Source organism: Nicotiana sylvestris, chromosome 6 (assembly GCF_000393655.2).
Source record: "Nicotiana sylvestris chromosome 6, ASM39365v2, whole genome shotgun sequence".
Lineage (NCBI taxonomy): Eukaryota > Viridiplantae > Streptophyta > Magnoliopsida > Solanales > Solanaceae > Nicotiana > Nicotiana sylvestris.
In genome coordinates this window covers 167,629,409-167,648,755 of record NC_091062.1, presented here as the reverse complement: position 1 = coordinate 167,648,755, position 19,347 = coordinate 167,629,409, and the positions used below count along the sequence as shown (strand labels likewise).

The window sequence follows — 19,347 nt, the reverse complement described above, 5'->3', positions numbered from 1 at the left end:
GTGGTTCTGTTCGTTTGATCGGGCTAATTGTAGTTTGAAGAGAGTGAGTGACTCTCGAGAATGGTTCTAATATGTTCGAGGTTCTACATGTAACCATTGGGTATCTTAAAGTTGTATATGGGGTTAGAAACTGTGTTTTCATTGGAAGAGGTCAAAACTTGTGATATTTCTATATTGATTATAGGATTCTATGTATCAGTATCAGGAAAGCAAAGGTAACGGATTTAGATTCGCAGGAAGTTCCTCAGAGTAAAGTGTTCTGGAATGTGGTGTTTCTGGGAGTAATTGAGTGAGTATTCAGCGGCTTATAGGTCTTAGACAGTGTGGTCTTGTGCTTGGGTCTCGTGTGGTGAGCCTGGGTTAAGGAATTGTGGTGCTACAGCAAGAGAGAATATCAAGTTGAAAATGAATCATAAGGAAATTTAGATAGATGGAATAATTTGATAGTAGACCGAATCGGTATGGTAAGGATATGATTAATTTCTTGTGTGTGTTCGAGCTAATGAGTTCTTTCATGTATTTTGCGGCGATGCTCTTAGCTTTTGATGGGTTTCTTAGCTTGATCGAGTTAGAAGGATTCAGTCCTGGCATGTTTGATTTGTGCAAAGGGAACTCGGAGAGTTCTTGATGGTTTTTACCACGGTTTGGAGATGTATATTTTCTATGGGCATGCAGAGCATAGGATGTATAGTGATTTTTCTTCTAGATTGGGACCAATGGAAATTTCTTGACCAATTGAGTACGTAGATGTTTGTGGCTCAGGAGGAAGATGAAGTTCTCATGTTATCCTGAGATGGTATGGTATATGCGGTAGGTTGTGGAGGATTGACAATTGCGTGTGAAAGGTTACGGTTCAGTTCTGAACAGAAAGTCATGAATTCTTAGGCAGCACGAGCAGTTTCAGATGATTAAGGAAGTGGTAGTGCTAATTGGGGTGATTTGACGAGGGTATATGTTTCAGAAAAGATAATGTGATTAAGTTGATGGTACTTCAGTAGTATTGCGGCACTTTCTTGTTAGATCGACTGGTGATATTCGGGTTTGCTTGGTGGCACAGGGAAATTTTTGAGTATCTATCGTGGAATGATTGGGTATTTGAGGCGTAGCATATATTCGGATGGCGAAATTGGGATCGGATATGGTGATTCATGGGCCGTAAGGATTTGGAGACGGAAGTTCTCATATTCAAGCTATGTTGTGGTTATGGATCATGTGTATCGGCACTATTTAGCGACTATCGGGATTTGGAGGCTCGAGTGGATCTTTCTTTGTTGGTATGTTAGATGTTGGATAGATTGTTGGAGTTCAGACTGGTTGTCTCAGTGTTGGGTTATTTTGGACTATTACACTATGGGCTATGCCGGAAATGCCACGGGTTGAGTGGCGAGGTGCGGCGGATTATGTTCTAGTAGAGTGGTTTATATTTCAAAGACCCAGCGAACGGCTGGGAAGGATTGCCTTTCTTAATTGAGCCTTCGTGATGGATGTCAATGCAGAGGATTCTACCACTGATTCAGTTCCGGTGTTGAGGGACTCTTCAGATGTATTTCTTGTGGTCGGGCATGTCACCGGGCAGGGTTGTTGATTTTGGTATTGATTTGGTGCCGGGCACCGTATCGTATGCCTCCGACAAGAGTTATAGTAGTGGAAGGAGCAGCTTCAGGCTTCTGTGATAAGGAGTTCGTTGGCAGGCCAATATGGATGTGTGTTCTAGATGAGTCGGCTTAGTTGGCCCCAAACTGTATTGTTGAGGGACAGGTTGATTCAACCGTTATTGAGCTTACTAGTGATCTGGGAGGTCTATGAATTACCTTTCTGCGTTGCGAGATGTATGATTTGTTGGTTATGGGCAGATATAGTGCGGTTCTATTGGAGTTCATAGTCGAAGTCGAGCGAGAAGAGTAATTGGGTGTTGCTCGGTGAATGGCGTATCGGTTATATTCTATCATGTTTGTGTGGTATATGTTATTTGCTTCACCGTGGGTGTAATGAATTTGCTTTGGTTCCAGACATCAAATTGTGCATGGTTGTCGCTTTCGAGCATAGTGACTTGGGGTGTTTTATGTAAAGTAGTGTTTGATAGGATTGCGCATTGCAGCGAAGCTATGTGGAGATATGACTTTGCGGGTTAGATTCGTGTGTTCTATTCTATGGTGTGAGACGAGTTCTCAGCCTTGTGTTGTGGTGGTACTGGTGAGCTTGCGGTACAGCTCTTTCATTTGAGTCACTTTCATGATTTGATTACGTTCGGATTGTTGCTTATTGCGTGTATTGCGCAAGTTGGGGCCTTAGTCTGTATTGAGGTGTCATGTCACATGAGTAGTTGTGTTGGATTAGATAAGATCGTTGGGATCTTTAATGAATACAAACGGATTCGATTTCAGCATGTCGGGAGGATAAATATCGAGGTTCGGCTCAGAAATTTGCTATGGTCCTTGCCAAAGGAGAAGTGACTTTATGAATGGTTGATCTGAGAAATGGTTATGGTTTATTGCGTGTTTTAGTTATCATTGGCAGTATATGGAAGTGTTGGAATGAGACTTTAGTTGATAAGAGGTTTTCTATCAGTATTCGGTTGTTATGTGCAGCTGCTATGATTAGAAGTTATCGCCACGAGTGTTTGAGTTATGTGGTATATCATGTGATTGCACCTGAGATAGCAGATATGGTTTGTTACAGCTTGTTCGGACTTATTCAAAGCATAAATGTGAGATTCTGATCGTATTGAGGATTTTAGAAGTAGAAATGTGGTTATATGGTTTATGGATTAGGATGGATTGTGAAATTTCAGTTATATTGTGTTATCGAACCTATATGAGATAGGGTGACGTGGGATCACCCCCGGGTATATGCCTGGTAAAGTTATTCAGTTATTGGTTGGCTTCTAGAACAACTCTAGGTACGTTTGAGGATGAACGTGTGTTTAAGTGGGGGAGGATGTAACAACCCGACCGGTCATTTTGAGCTTTTGCACTTTGATCGCCAATTCTCGGGCATGACTTGCCCTGTATAAGGTATTATGATTGATGTAGATCGTTGGTTTTGGTTTTCAAGGAAATCAGAATGAATTTAAAAGAACAGTCTCAGATGAAAGCTTTGAATTTGAAAGGTTGACCAAGAGTTGACTTATTTGTATATGAGCTCGGAACGGAATTCTTATGATTTGGTTAGCTTTGTTGGGTGATTTATGACTTAGGAGTGTGATCGGAATTGGTTTTGGAGGTCCGGAGTAGAATTAGGCTTGAATTGGCGAAGTTGAGATTTTGGCGATTTCCGGTTGGTAGGTGAGATTTTGATCCAGGAGTCAGAATAGAATTCCGAGAGTTGTAGTAGCTTCGTTATGTTATTTGTCATATATGTGCAAAATTTCAGGTCATTCGGACATGGTTTGGTTGCGTTTTTGATCGAAAGCGTATTTCGGAAGTTTTTAGAAAACTTAGGCTTGAATTTAATGTGAATTGATGGATTTGGTGTTGTTTGAGGTGTTTTCATGATTGAAACAAGTTTGAATGAGGTTTTAGGATGTGTTGGTGCTTATGATTAAGGTCCTGGGGGCCTCGGGTAAGTTTCGGGTGGTCATTCGGATCATTTTGAAGTTTGGAAATTGCAGAAAAAAATCTGCTCAGCTGTTGCAGAGATTTATCTCTTCGCGTTCGCGAATAAGGATTGAGGAAGGCCAGGAGATTAGCCTTCAAGTTCGCGGAGGTCTGGATCGGTAGGCATCGCGTTCGCGTGAGACTGGATCGCGTTCGCGTAGGTTGGCGAAGCGATGCACCGCGTTCGCGAGGTTGAGGATGCGTTCGTGATAAGTGGGCTGTGTAAGGCATCACGTTCGCATCTGCCATGTTGCATTCGCAAAGAGTAAAAGTTGGTCAATGCAATTTTGTGCTACGCGTTCGCGAGAGGTTGACCGCGTTCGCGAAGAAGGAAGGGTCAGACCTGGGCAGAATGTTTTAAGTCGTTTCATCAGCGATTTTGGGGCTCATTTCCCCATTTGTTGATCATCTTGAGAGCTTGTTGAAGAAAATTGAAGAGGGATTCAAGGGGAATCACCTAGAGGTAAGATTTTTGAACTCAATACTCGATTATTATTGTGAACTCCACCTAGAAATTCATGGAACTAAGCCAAAAATTGAAGAGCTATGACTTGAGAAAATTGGACTTTTGATTTGGGATTTGGAGGACCATTTGTGGTCGGATTTGAGAACTTTTGGTATGTATGAACTCGTAGGGAGATAAGGAATCTAATGATGTGAAAAATTCTGAGTTTCAAGAAGTGGGTCCGGGGCTCAGGTTTTGCTAATTTCGAGATTTTTGATATTTTTCGATTGTTTTCGCTTGGGCTTTATTCCCTTAGCATATTGTGATATATTCGTTCTGCTTTTGGTTAGATTCGATGCGCGTGGAGGCAGATTTGAGGGGCAAAGGCGTCGCGAGCTAGAGATTTCGCCGGTTCGAGGTGAGTAATGATTGTAAATGATATCCTGAGGGTTTGAAACCCCGGATTCGCACATCGTAGTGCTATATTGAGGTGAGACACGCGCTTGATGATGAACGTGGGGTCGTTTACTATTGGGGATTGTGACTTGGTCCGTCCTGATTGACGCTTTTACCGCGTATTTGATTGAAACTTATTAGTTATCATCATTATTTGGAGTGATTGCCATATTTGGGTTTCGAGCCAACTATTTGAACCTTCCGGGGATTTTTATCACTATTTCCTCACTGTTTTGACCTATTACTTGAACTCAGTCGTACTGTTTTCCACTGTTTTACAACTTAGCCACTTTTACTCGGTTTTGAAACTAAAATGATATAGTAAATGATGTTTTGGGATGAGAACTTCTATTTTTAATAATTCGTGAGGGGGTTATGTGATTTTTGGACTGAGTATGGCCGAGGGCTAGATTTGAGGATACTAAGGGATCGGGTTGCGCGCCATAGCAGTGTTATACTAATACTGATATGAGGCCGAGGGCTTTATTTCATTTGTTTTCCATTATCTGTTGTTTGTGCTACTTCATGTGATATCTATCTGATTGCCTGGCATTACCTTTTAATTGAGTGTTGTGCCCGAGGGGCAGATTTCCGGGTTTATCTGCACTATTTGTTTTGCACTCATTTGCGTAACAGTTGAAAAATTCATTTTTAAAATAGATTTAAACTGAGATAAGATGTTTTTCCAAGGATTTCACAGTTTCACTGCTTTTACTCAAAGGGTTTTATACTGCTCTATACAGCATGATGGTTTGTTTTACGTGATTTCTTACTGCTCAGTTATTATTTACCTTTATTACTCACTGAGTTTGAGTACTCACTTTACTCCCTGCACCTCGTGTGCAAATGCAGGTATTTGTTCACCCGGTAGCGGGTTTTGAGCTGGTCGGAGGCTAAGTTATCGGAGTTTAGTGAGGTGACTGCCAGCATTCGTAGCACCGCATTTCTTCCTTTTGTTTATCAGTCCTATTTTATATGTTTCAGGCCTTGTAGTTGTATTTATACTCTAATAGATGCTCGTGACTTGTGACACCCCGGTTTGGGCTATGTTTGGGTTGTATTCCGCACTTAATAAAGAAAACTTTTGTTTAGACTATGGTTATTTAATTATGCTAATACTGTTTATTAATATTAACTATTATGAAAAGGTGAAATGGGTTGGTTGGCTGTCCTTGTCTTCACGAGAGGCGCCATCACGACCGGATCGGGGTTTGGGTCGTGACAGAATTAATATTTGAAACCAGTGGTATCGGGCCCGTATTTTGGTTCTGGAGCCCGGTACAAACTTGTTATAGTATTAAAAAGATAACTGTAAAATTTGGTAAAAACGGAATTTATTTGACGTGAGTTGGACTTCCGGTTGAAGAATTATGAACTTTAAGTGTTCTTGATGAAAATGATGAGTTTTGAGGTTTAATTCATGGTTTTACATGTTATTTAGATGATGTGATTGTACGAGTAGGTCCATATGATGTTTTGAGTTAGTATGCACATTTGGTTTGAAGTCCCGAGGGCTCGGGTGAGTTTAGGGTAGGTTCCGGGATGTTTTAGGCTTAAAACATAGCTGTTGCAGGTCAAAAGATAATGCAGATCTCTGAACCCGCCAGTGCGGTCCGCAAAGATTTTGTGCTGACCGCGGAGGGGCTTTTGCAGCCGCACTCGATTTTGTGCGGTCCGCGGTGAGGAAGAATCTGCAGATTCACTGGTCTGACTTCGGGAGCCTATATGTTTTGATCTTCTAGTATTTTTGAGATGATTCAAAAATGAAAATTGTAGCCCTTCGTGTCTAATTTCTAAAAAGGTAAAAAAATCACAATTTGGAAATTTGTAGAGAAAGTTATGGCCAAAATACTAAATCATGTCACTGCAGTCAACATTGTGAGCTCCGCGGCCGCACTCCTTTTTGTGCGGTTCGCACAGAGGGTCTGAGAGGGGTATATTTAAACGGGATTTTCAGTTATTTTTCATTTTTCAAAACTCCAAAAACATAAGAGGCAATTTTTCAAATATCCTTTCTTCTCCAAAACATTAGTAAGTGATTTCTAACTCATTTTCTTTACTCCTTAACTTCTTTTTACAAGATTTCATCCTAGAATCTAGGATTTTCATGGTGGAATTGGGAATTTTGGGGAAAACCTAAGAATATTGAAATTTGGGGGATTTGGACCTCAAATTGAGGTCGGATTCCAAAACCAATTATATATCCGGGCTCGGGGATGAATGGGTAATCGGGTTTTGGTCCAAATTTCGGGTTTGGAGCAAGTGGGCCCAGGGTTGATCTTTGACCTTTTGGGAAAAACTTTAGAAAACTTATTTTCATGCATTAGAATTGATTCATTTAGCATTTAGTAATATAATTAAGTAACTTGTGTCTAGATACGAGTGAGTTCGTGGAGGAATCAAGAGGTAAAGCGATAGTTGAGGCTTGAGTTGTGTTCGTGGCATCGAGATAAGTGTTTGGTCTAATCTTAGCTTGAGGGATTAGGAGTTGTTTCCTATTTTCTATGTGTTATTTGTTGAGTACGACGTATGGCCATGGTGACGAGTATCTATGCGTTGGTGTCAAGCATGCCCGTGAGTCTTATATTATGACTATTATGACTCCATTTGTATTGTCCATGCCTTATGTGATGGTTTCTATTGTTGAATAAAGCTTGTGGAAGTAATAGTGGTATTTGGCTCAAGCTGCATAATAAATTGTGGAAGTATAATTGGCAATTGAACCTTATAGAGCATTGGCTCAAGTTGTGAAGTAAGTTGTGAAGTAAATGTGAAAAAGAGAAGAGGATTATTATATTGTCTCCCTAGCCGGGATATTGTTGCTTTTAATGGTATCTCCCTTGCCGGGATGTTTATGCCTTTAATATTGTTCCCTTGTCGGTATTTGGTTGTTCAACTATTGTTCCCTTGCCGAGATTTCATTGTGATTTTATTCATTTCCTTGTCCTTATTGCTTGTGATTGTTGCTTGGGTGAGGAAGCGTGTAAAGTACGAAGGGTGATGTTGTGCATTGTTTTGGTAAGAGAGTGTTAAAGCACGAAGGGTGATGTTGTGCCGCACGATGTACCATTACGTGCCTTTATACGAGTGATAATGCACGAAGGATCATTCCGTGTCATAATTATGTGAGGTAAAAGCACGAAGGGTGATTCCGTGCCATTAATAGTAATTTTATGGTGAGGACGAGAGTAAAAGAACAAAGGGTGATGTTGTGCACTTGTCCTTGATTTTCCTGATTCTTACTGATAATTGAGTCATGGTGTTCTTTACGTGTATTTACTAATTTTCTGTTGTTACTTGACTTTATCGTGATGTTATTGATTCCCTTTCCCTAATTTCTTTGTGATTGTTGCTTGGGTGAGGAAGATTGTAAAGTACGAAGGGTGATGTTGTGCATTATTTTGGTGAGAGAGTGTTAAAGCACGAAGGGTGATGTCGTGTACTAGTTTGGTGAGAGAGTGTTAAAGCACGAAGGGTGATGTCGTGCACTTGTCTTTGATTTCCTGATTTTTATTGATAACTGAGCTATGGTTTCTCTACATTTAAATTGTTGGTTTTCTGTTGATACTTGTTGTACCCCGCAGCATGATTCCCCTTTCCTATTTTTAATTGAAATGTGGTGATCCTCATGTTTATTTGTTATTCTTCTGTTATTATTCGATGTCCCCACAGCATGTTCCCCCCTCCCATCTTTAACTGTACATTTCTACTTTTGTTTTCCGATGTATATGATTTAACTGCATAGGTTTATTTGGTAGTCTGGTCCTAGCCTCATCACTACTTCGCCGAGGTTAGGCTAGGCACTTACCAGCACATGGGGTCGGTTGTGTTGATACTACACTCTGTACTGTGTGCAAATCCCGAAGCAACAACATTCGGACCTTAGCTTAGGTGGCTGCCTTCAGTCCAGTTAGAGATTCCGAGGTAGTCCTACAGGCATCCGCAAGCCCTAGCGTCTCCCTTTATCCCTTCATCTTGTTTCATATACTTATTTCAGAAACAGTGTATTAGCTATCTTTCAGACCTTGTTTGTAGTAATTCTAAACTGTCTGTGAAGCGTGACACCCGTTCTGGGTAGAATTTGCTTAAGATGTTGTATTGTATATTTATTCAAATGTTATATCGTTTTCTTCTTCTTGCTTTAAATTTCCGTTATTTATAACTGTTGATTCACACTTGTTAAAGAAAATAAAAATGGGAAAAAGGTAATTAGTGTAAGTGGTCGGCTTGCCTAGCTTTCACTAGTAGGCACCATGATGACTCCCGAGGGTGGGAAATCCGAGTCGTGACAACTGTCATCATTGAATCATAGATGTAACAATCTTCTTTTTTATGATGACAATCAAGAGAGAGAAAACAAAGTGTACTTCCCGTTCATAGTTTGAGATGCCTGCTTCACCTAAGTTGTTACTTAAATTTGTACAGCACTACTCCCCCTGAGTTGTCGCTTTGGTTTACTCTTCAGATTCTTCTCCCCCTTTGACATCAATCAAAAAGGAAAGAAAATGCAGACAAAACATACACAATAGAGTAGATAATAGACAGATAATAAACAAACTAGTGAGGTTAGCAGAGTTTATGCCTTCCACAGAGGCATAGAGTGATGGTTCTTATAGACCAATGCAAAACAAATAAGTCACAAAATAGAAACAAGCAAAAAATATTATTTTTAACACACATGCACTGCCTTAGTTTCTCCCCAGTAAGTACTTCAGGGTATTGATCACTTTGGTGCAGAAGGAGTCATAAGAGGTTTCAACTTCTTTGGTAATTTTGTCCATCTTTTCTGTCATGGAGTTGAATGCCTTGATACTTTGCCTCTTCGTGGCTCCCATATTCATCCTGAGCTTAGGCACATCTGTACCTGTTTCCTTGGTGACTTCGCTAATTTTGTCCACCTGTTCTTTCATTGTAATGAGAGGGATTTTTTACCCATCTAGATTTTGCTAAATCTCATATAGTTGGTAGTGGCAGTCCACTGTGTCTCTGTTGGTTCAGTGGGTGCTTCAACCTATACTGGAACACTTTCAACTTTGGCATGCCTGATCCATCTGTTGTCACTTAAGGTGTAACCTCTCATAGCAAATGCAGTCTTATCATAGTTACTGGCAGTATGCTTGGGTGAGAAAGGTGCCAAATCAACCTCATAACTTCAAGAATGTGTGAGATGAGCAAACCATAGGGTAGATAAGCAGCAAAAGAGGATATATCCCTGATACTTTCAAACATATACTGACGAATCCACACAACACGGTCAAGTCTTTTATTATTCACAAGACAGTGAAGAACAAAAATATCTCTAGTAGTCAAAGTACTGAGGGACCCAGTTCTAGGAAGTAAGGTGGTGGCTATCATGTGGGCTAAAACTCCGCGTTAAAACTTGAGATTTTTAAGACCAATGCCAGGGGGGTTATCCGACAGGAAAGCTTTTGCCTCCTCTAAGGAAACTTCAAAATCTTTTGGCCAGGAATTTTGCACAAAAATATCATACCCATGAAACTTAGGAGAAAATATTTTCTCAAATTGATAAGAGTTAAGAACAATTCGAGTGCCTAAAACCATAGATTTCAAGTCATCTTTGTCATTAACAAATAGATTTGCATAAAACATTCTCATAGGCTCTTCATACACAGAATTTCCAATAGTATCAAACACAGAAGAGAGACGTTGAAAGTCAAGAATAGCAATTACATGACAGTGCAGATTTTTCATAAGAGAAAGACTTACAAAGCGTCCATAAGCCATAGATTTTGACTTATAGGACTCAAACCTTGATTTCTCACTTGGTCCATAGAAGTTTAGTTTGTCCTCTGGCCCAAAATCTATGCTTTCCACTTTCTCTTTCTTGCATGCATGCTTTTTGGGGGTTTGCTCCATAGGCCTTTTTATTGCCTTTTCTAGATAATAGGTAGATCGTCTGATGATTCACTGCTTTCATTGTTAGTTTTAAGAAAGTCTGATTCGAGGGATGAATCCAGGTCTACGGTTTCTTCGGGGATGTGGGTTTTCTGAAATCGTCTGCTTCGTATGGTGATAGTGGAAGATGAGAGGTTTCTTTTTTCCATGGTACGGAAATTTTATGAGAGGTGATGAAGAATGAGAGGGAGAAGAGGGTCCTTATCTAGGTGTTTGGAAGGTTGGAGGGTTGCTTCGGTTAAGAAAAAGCCAAGTTTAGAAGGAAGTGACACTTCTGAAGAGTTGTTTCGACTGCACCGATGGAAGTGTAATAATTACACTCACATCAAAATTAATACACTTAAACAATTGAGCAAACTTAAGTAAGGAAGTAAAATATATTATACAGATACGAAAGATTTTTTACAAAAATAGGCACAATGCCAATCTTTTTATGTAGTAAAAAAAATCTTTCTTCTAAAAGAGGTTTTGTAAAAATATCAGCAAGTTGAGACTCAATATTAATGAATTCTAATACAATATCACCTTTTGCAACATGATCACGGATAAAGTGATGCTTAATTTCTATATACTTTTCCCTAGAGTGATGCCCATAAATATTTGACAAATATATATCATTAGTATTATCACAAAATATAGGAATTGAGGTAAGAGATAAATCATAATTGAGATGTTGATGCATGATCCAAAGAACTTGTGTACATCAACTTTCAACAGCTAAATATTCTGATTCAGTAGTTGACAGAGTAACACAATTTTTTTCTTGCTATGCCAGGAAATTAAGGCATTTACCAGTTGTTGGCAAGTGCCACTAGTGCTTTTCCTGTCAATCTTATCACCTGCAAAATCTGCATCTGAAAAAACTTTTAACGCAAAATTGCTAGAGTGAGCATATCGTAAACCTAATTCAGAGGTTCCAATAAGATATATAATAATGTGTTTAAATGCAGTAAGATGAGATTCTTTGGGAGCCGATTGAAACCTTGCACATTTACACACACTGAACATTATATATGGTCAACTAGCAGTAAGATATAATAAAGATCCAATCATACCTCTATACATCATTTCATCCACACTTTTTCCATTATTATCTTCTTCAAGCGTAGTTGTTGGATTCATTGGAGTTCCAATGGACTTTGCATTCTCGATACCAAACTTCTTTATAAATTCCTTGGTGTACTTGGTTTGGCTGATAAAGATTCCTTTGGGAGACTGTTTGAGTTGCAATCCAAGAAAGAATGTTAGCTCTCCCATCATTCTCATTTTGAATTCTCTTTTCATAGCATGAGCGAATTCTTCAAATAGTACAGAGTTAGGACTTCCAAAAATAACATCGTCAACATAAATCTGAGTAATAAGATTACCTGAATTTGAGTGCTTATAAACAAAGTTGTGTTGATATTACCTCGTTTAATCCTTGGTTTAGAAGAAAAGCGCTTAATCTCTCATTCTTGGCTCGGGGAGCTTGCTTGAGTCCGTATAGAGCTTTAGACAGCTTGAACACATGATTTGGGAAGCTGTCACTTACAAATCTAGGAAGTTGACATATACCTCTTCAAAAATGTATCCGTTTAAAAAGGCACTTTTTACGTCCAATAGGGAAGAGTTTGAATCCTTTATGAGCAGCAAAAACAAGTAGTATTTGAATAGATTCCAGTCTTGCTACAGGTGCAAAAGTTTCATTGTAGTCAATTCTCTCTTGCCGAGAGTAACCTTGAGCAACTAGTCTTGCTTTGTTACGAATCACTTGACCGGATTCATTCAACTTATTTTTGAAGACCCATTTACTTCCTACGATGGAGGCGTTTGATGGTTCTGGAACCAATTTCCATATTATATTTCTTTCAAATTGATCAAGTTCATCTTTCATTGCTTTGATCCAATAGTCATCTTTAAGGACATCATCCACCTTCTTTGGCTCAAATTGTGATATTTAGGCCACATGAGAGTTGAACTTCTGAGATCTTCTTGTAGTGATACCCTCCTATGGATTTCCAATAATGAATTTGTGAGGATATCCTGGTTCACTTTTCCATTCATTAAGAATGTTTGTGATTTGCTCCTTTTCCCCAGTGGTCGACTGTTCTACAGAAGAAGACTCCTGAATTTCAATGTGCTCCTCAGGTGACTGGTTCTGCTAACTGGTCGACTCATCTTGACTGTCTTTTCCTACAACAACTGACTTTGGTACAACAAAAATTTTCTTATTTTCAAGAAGTTTTTTCATTCCTTAAGCGATGGTTAGTATCCACAAAAACAACATGAATTAATTCTTTAATGCATAAAGTTCTTTTATTGTAAACTCTATATGCTCTACTTGAGGGAGAATATCCAAGAAAAATACCTTCATCGCTCTTTGGATCAAACATACCCAGATTGTCCTTTCCATTATTGTGGATGAAGCATTTGCATCCAAATGGGTGGAAATAACTGATGTTTGATTTCTTACGGTTCCATAGCTCATATGGAGTCTTTTTGAGAATGGGTCGAATCAGACATCTGTTAATAATATGACATGTTGTGCTCGCAGCTTCTGCCTAGAAGTGGTGGGGTAGAGTGTTTTCCACAATCATGGTTCTTGCCATGTCCTACAACATTCTATTTTTACGTTCTACACTCCATTCTATTGAGGTGATCTTGGCGAAAAGAAGTTATGAGAAATTTCTTGATCATTGCAGAAGTTTTCAAATGTCCTGTTTTAAACTCTCCTCCGTGGTCACTTCTGATAGTGGAAATATAGTATCCTTTCTCACGTTGAAAATGATTCGTCTTCTCTTAATCAACCATGTTTCTTAAAATGAACCTCATAGTCATTGTCACATAGTTAACTGATACTGAGAAGATTGTAACCAAGTTCATCAACCAGGTATACTTCATCTACATCACATGTTGAGCTGAGAGGAACCTTTCCAACTCCAATTACGTTTCCTTTTGATTTATCTCCAAAGGTAACTATTTCTCCATCTAGTTTGGTGACTGTTTTGAATAACTGTTTGTCACCAATCATATGTATGGAACACGCGCTGTCAAGATACCATTTTCCTTTTCGATTCTTCTTGCGATGTTCCTGCCAAAAACAAAGATTACTTGTTTTGAGCTACCCAAGCCTGCTTGGGTCGTGAATGGTTAGATTTATGATTATTAGCTTGACTAGAAGATTTAGGTCACCAAACCCATCTCCTGTTGTCCTTGAACATGCAACGGTTAGAAGTGTGCCCAAGTTTTCTGCAATAGAAGTGGGAAGGATTATTAGGATTTTCAAAGACTCTTTCTTCTCTGATTCTATTCTTGCATTGGTTAGTGTTATGGCCATTTTTGCTATAGAAGCACACAGTAGAATTTCTAGTTCTAATCAAAGATGTGTGAAGACTCTGATTTGATTTGACAGAACTATGACTGGAGGATTTTCGCAATCCATTCAGTTGAAGTTGAAGTTTATTAACTTCATCTTGAAGCATATCACGCTCAATTTCACAGACTTCCAACTTCAAGGCAAAGTCTTTTTTTCCCTTTTGATTTTTCTGAGTTCATTTAGAACTCTCTCAATTTCTGCAAGAGCAATATCAATAAATTGTTGAAGTTCATAACAATTAGGACATGAGGAAGACGTACCTTACTAGTTCCTTCGTCTGCCATAAGACCAAGTTCACCTGAGTCTTCCTCCTCATCCTTTCCTTCGTCTACCATGAGCCCAAGTTCACCTGAGTCCTCATTGTTGTCTTTTTTTATGGCCACGAAACACATATTTGCAATATCTTTATGGTCAGATTTCTCTTCATCGCTCCAGGCTCCGAAAGACTTTTTCTTTTCAAAGTTCCTGCTGAGTTTCTTCTTCAGTTCGGGGCATTCAGCTTGAATGTGTCCATGTTTCCCACATTCATAGCACCTTCCATCATTTTTATCATTATCATTGTCACACCTTCTTTTTCGCCCGCGCCGCCGAAAAGGGGCGCAGAAGGGAGTTTTTCCCAATTAAAGGACAATCGAAACGGGATTTATTTATTTATTTCAGAGTCGCCACTTGGGAGATTTATGGTGTCCCAAGTCACCGGTTGAACCCCGAATCGAGGAAAAGAATGACTCTGTTTAACAGTCTGCGCACCAGAAATCCGAATAAGAAATTCTGTTAACCCGGGAGAAGGTGTTAGGCATTCCCGAGTTCCGTGGTTCTAGCACGGTCGCTCAACTGTCATTTTCGGCTTGATTATCTGATTTTATACAATTATGAACTTATGTGCAAACTTTAAACTCTTCATCGCTTTTATTATTATTATTATTTTAACAGAGAATACAACATTGTGAAAAACGTATCTCGAACCATGTCACATCAATGTACCCGTGGTTATCGACACATTTCGACTCTGTTGAGATTTGGATTTGGGTCACATAAATGTGCACCCGAGTTTAAGAAAGTAAATTGTTAAAGGCGCGCCTAAAGCGACTAGCGTATCATTATTTTGGGTAAGGCCGTGAAATTTGCTAAACGACCGATCCCGAAGTCTATACAATTATTAACCAATTATTGAGGGCCCCGCAACTTGTGCGTTTTATTGGGCGAGGCTCATCTCATTTATTTTAAAAGGATAATCCTAAAGTGCCTACATTTTTTCTATTAGATTTGTCTCTAAAAATGAAAGAGAAAAGGTCCTAATTTATTTAAATGCTTACGAGTTGTTATAGTTGGGTTCCGAATATGATTCATAAAATCTGAAAGTGATGCAAGCATGGCAGTTCGTTGCCAATGCGGGCCCAGGCCCAACGTGTATGGTACAAAACTGGACTCGGGCCATCTCACTCACATGTTACTACCTAGTTACATCATACTACACATGCTCACAGTTTGCCAAATTAAAGAACTTAGCAATCTAATTTTAATCCTAAACCATTTATATGCTGAAATTAACCAGTAGTATCTAGCTAAACAATATTCCTACAAATTCCGAAACGGGCTATTTGTTTAATGAGCTAACTGTTGAATGTTTAAGAATAGTCTAAATCAGCTAATATGCTTTTTGAGACATGATAATCATCAAACCATAACGAACTAACTGAACAGAGCTACTACACCATTAGTCTTTTTAACTAGCATACTTAGACAGTTCGTCCACTAAGCTACTGTCAGATGTTTCATTATATATATCAAACAACTACATGATTTTAATTAGAGGAAGTTAAATAATGTACATATACAACTAAAATTCAGAATATAACTAAGATAAATTTAGAACTTCAACTCTTCATTTCATATTTATGCTTCAGTTCCATTCTACAAGAACCAGTGTATCAATTTGTGTACCTGATATTGGAAGCAAAAGAAGAGAAAGATCAGCAAAAATGCAGTAGCATACAACAACAGCAACACCCCGTAACCAGTAACAACCAGCAACGAGAAACCAGTGACAGATTTTAAAATCAAGCAAAAACAAAAATCCAGCAATAACCAGTGAAGTAGTAGCAAATAACCATCCAAAATCAAGGAACAAACCAAATGAAAATCCAGAAATACCAACAACAATCAACGGGCAGAAATAAAGTGAACCTTTTTTAGATTGAAAGACCAGTTAATGTTTAACCCTTAAATTTTGACTCCGTATAACCCGTGTATTCAGAGTGTATATCGGGTGTATACTACTCTCTCTTTAGATTTCCAGAATGTTTTTTCTGTTCCAAAAAAATCCTCAAATCTCTCTTAATGTTCAGAAAATTCCTCTATTCTCTCCCCAATCTCCTATCCCCTTTCAATATTTTCGGAATTCTTTTCTTTAACATTCAGGAAAACCTTTTTTTTTTCTTTGTGTCTAACCCCAAGATTTTAAAAGTCCTCTCCCAATTCTGCCCAAAACTCCCCTTATTTATGTCCAAAAACAGACCACTTTAAACAATTAAACAATAAAGAAGAGGTCCCATCTTCTTGAGCCCCGTAATCCCACTACTACATGTCTTGTCCCCCACTTTTATTAAACAAATGTATTATTCCCCACTAACATGTCTTGTCCCCCACTATATTATTTTAATACCTTATTTTAATATTATTAGCTTAGTGGACAGAGCACTCAAAATAAATAATTATCTATTTTACCCCTCTGAAATTACTGAAATTATCATTTTACCCCTGAAAATACTGCAATTTACCATTCTACTCCATCAGCTATAACCAATTCACCTAATCAAATTTCATCAACAAATCTAGGCTAGAAACTTAATATTTTTGACTGAACAATATTTTTAACAACAAACATACTTTCAGATTCAATAACAGTAACAAATTGAACATAACCAACAAGTAGATTCAAATCACTAAACTCAATAATCAATTGATCTTTAAATTAAATCTAACAACATGATTAAACTAAACAAGAACATAAAACAAACTGAAGAAATAATCAAGAAATGAATCAAACATATACTGATTTCAGATCCGAGAATATCAAACAAAATACGGACAGAAATGAAACTTAAACTAACTAACCGGAAATGAACAACGACGAACTCGAATGGAAACGAAAAACTCGAACTAAGACTGCCAACGACCTCGACGTGAGATGAAGGGAGGATCCGGTGGGGACCTTTAATAATTATGCTCATAATCAAGCTTGAGTGAATATAGCAATGAAAAGCTGATTGAACAGTAATAAAGCAATCAACAAAAACCGCGACCAAGAACGGCTATCAACAGAACCGCGACGAACCTCGGACGGCTGCTTCTCTAGGGTTCGCTGGAGTTGGAGATGGAGATTTGGTGGTGACGGGACTGTTTGGTCGACGAGACGAACTGCTGGTCGTCATGGTGGTTCATCGACTTGGGTGATCGACTGAAGGATGTAACAGAAGCAATGGCGGGTTTGGGTGGTGTTCATGGCTAGACGTAGCAGAAGCGATGGTGGTCGCTTGGTTGCTGCTGGACGTCGAAGCAGCAGCGTGAGATGAAGAAGAAGAAGCAGCAGGTGAAGCTGGGGGTCGATGCATCAGCGCTGCTGCTCGTCAATGGCGGACGGGGGTCGACTTGGGTCGTTTTAATGGCGATGGACTAGTTCGTTTGGTTGAGGGTTGGAGTGGTTGGTCGACGATGAGGGGGTGGTTTGCTGGCTGTTAAAGACGAAGGGAGAGGGGGCGGGCAGCCATGGGAGGTGGAGCTTGGAGCAGGAGGTGTTTGGGGAAGAAGAAGAGGAGAGGGGGGCGGGTAGTTTTAGGGTTTTTTTAGGTTAGGGTTTCTTCAAATAATGAAAAATGAAAATGGAAGAAGGGGGGTTTGCTTGGGGTTATGGGGAGGACCGGGTCGGGTCGACCCGGTAGGAGCTAATTTGGTTTGGGCCTGGTTGATTTAAATTAAAAGGTGGCCCAATCCGATTTTCTTCTTATTTCCAATGCTTCTTTTTTTCTTCTTTTATTTTTCTTAAACTAAAACTAAATTCTAAAAATCCTAAATTATCCTATAGAACTAAATTAATTTATAAAAGTGCAAATTAACTCTCAATAACAATTAACACACAATTAAATAGCAATTACGATAAAATCACACAATTTGGACATTAAATGCTAAAAATGCAACGTACATTATTTTTATGATTTTTTGTTCTTGTAAAACAAACTTAATTGCTCCTAATTGTAGAATTAAATCCTAAATGCAAATGCGACATTTGTATTTTTTATTAATTTAACAAATAAACATGCATGGACAAATACAAATAATTATCAAAAATGCCACGAAAATTCTCAAAATTGCACACAAAGAAAAATTATTTATTTTAAATTTTTTGGGAGTAATTCTCTCATAGGGCAAAAATCACGTGCTTAAAATCATTATTCATCCTTCCTTTTCTGAAGTTAGATTTACCTCTCCTACTGTTTCTGTTTTTCCTCATCATGCTTGTTATAACTTGAGAGAGCATGGCTATGTTTTCATCTTGTTCTCCTCCTTCCTCTTCCTCTTCATTTTCTGGTTCAGCCACAGTTGCTTTGAATGCAACTATTTTCTTATTTTCTTGTTGAATTTGCCTGTCCAAGTGAGTTTTCTCAAAGGCAATTAGATTACCTCTAAGTTCATCATGGGACATCTTGTCAAGATCCTGACATTCTAGAGCAATACTTTTGGGTTGCCAAATAGTGGGAAGACTTCTTAGAATTTTTCTGACCTGTTCTCCACTTTATATTGGTCTACCAAATGACTTTAAATCTCGAAGGATTTTCCTGAATCTTGAAAACATTCCCTCTACTGATTCTTTATCCTTCATTTGAAATAATTCATAGTCCCGAACAAGGAGATTGATCCTTATTTCTTTCACTTTGTTGGTTCCTTCATGCGTGACCTCTAATTTATCCCACATTTCCTTAGCAGTTTCACAGCTCGATATCTTTTCATATTCTTCTCCACTGATAGCACTATACAACAGATTTTTTGCTTTGGCATTCACTATTATGACAACTGATTGTTCATTAGTGTAGTCATCTAAGTCAAGTGGATCAGTTAATACTATGACTTGACCATTTTCATCTTTATTTGGCAGAATTGGAAGATTTCCCTTTTTGATCACGCGTCAAAGCTTAATGTCATATGACAGTATGTTTCCATACGTACTTTCCAGTGAGAAAATTATAGCCCGTTGAAGTATGGAGGTCGTACTTGAGAGGTTCCTTCTTGAAATAGTGCTACAACAACTATGTTTGATCCCATGATCTTTTCCTCACTAGTTGTTAAGCAAAGTTTACGAGCCTTGCTCTAATACCAATTGAAAGTACAAGAGGGAGGGGGATGAATTGTAGCCAATTAAAATCTTGGTTGACTAAGTGTGAGTTTAGTCGACTAGGTTTTGCACAGTGAATAAATTTCAGTAGGACTGAAATAAACTAACAAAAAAGTAAAGAAGGCACAACAGTTTTTATACTGGTTCAGTACTGGTGTGGTACCTACCTCTAGTTCCCTTGGGTCATAAG

The 19,347-nt window shown here is 38.7% G+C and overlaps 2 protein-coding genes across 2 annotated transcripts; both read right to left on the bottom strand.

Annotated features, from left to right (window-relative positions):
* Positions 1-13,240: 13,240 nt before the first annotated feature.
* Positions 13,241-18,470, bottom strand: LOC104243644 (uncharacterized). Its single transcript, XM_009798867.1, has 6 exons — positions 18,251-18,470; positions 15,693-15,712; positions 15,508-15,563; positions 14,029-14,302; positions 13,590-13,937; positions 13,241-13,483 (listed from the first exon to the last, which is right to left on the bottom strand). Exons 1-6 carry the CDS (start codon positions 18,468-18,470, stop codon positions 13,241-13,243), a joined length of 1,161 nt encoding a protein of 386 aa, XP_009797169.1.
* Positions 18,471-18,560: 90 nt separating this feature from the next.
* LOC104243645 (uncharacterized) lies at positions 18,561-19,087 on the bottom strand. The gene is made up of 2 exons (XM_009798868.1): positions 19,037-19,087; positions 18,561-18,935 (listed from the first exon to the last, which is right to left on the bottom strand). Exons 1-2 carry the CDS (start codon positions 19,085-19,087, stop codon positions 18,561-18,563), a joined length of 426 nt encoding a protein of 141 aa, XP_009797170.1.
* Between the last annotated feature and the right edge of the window lie 260 nt (positions 19,088-19,347).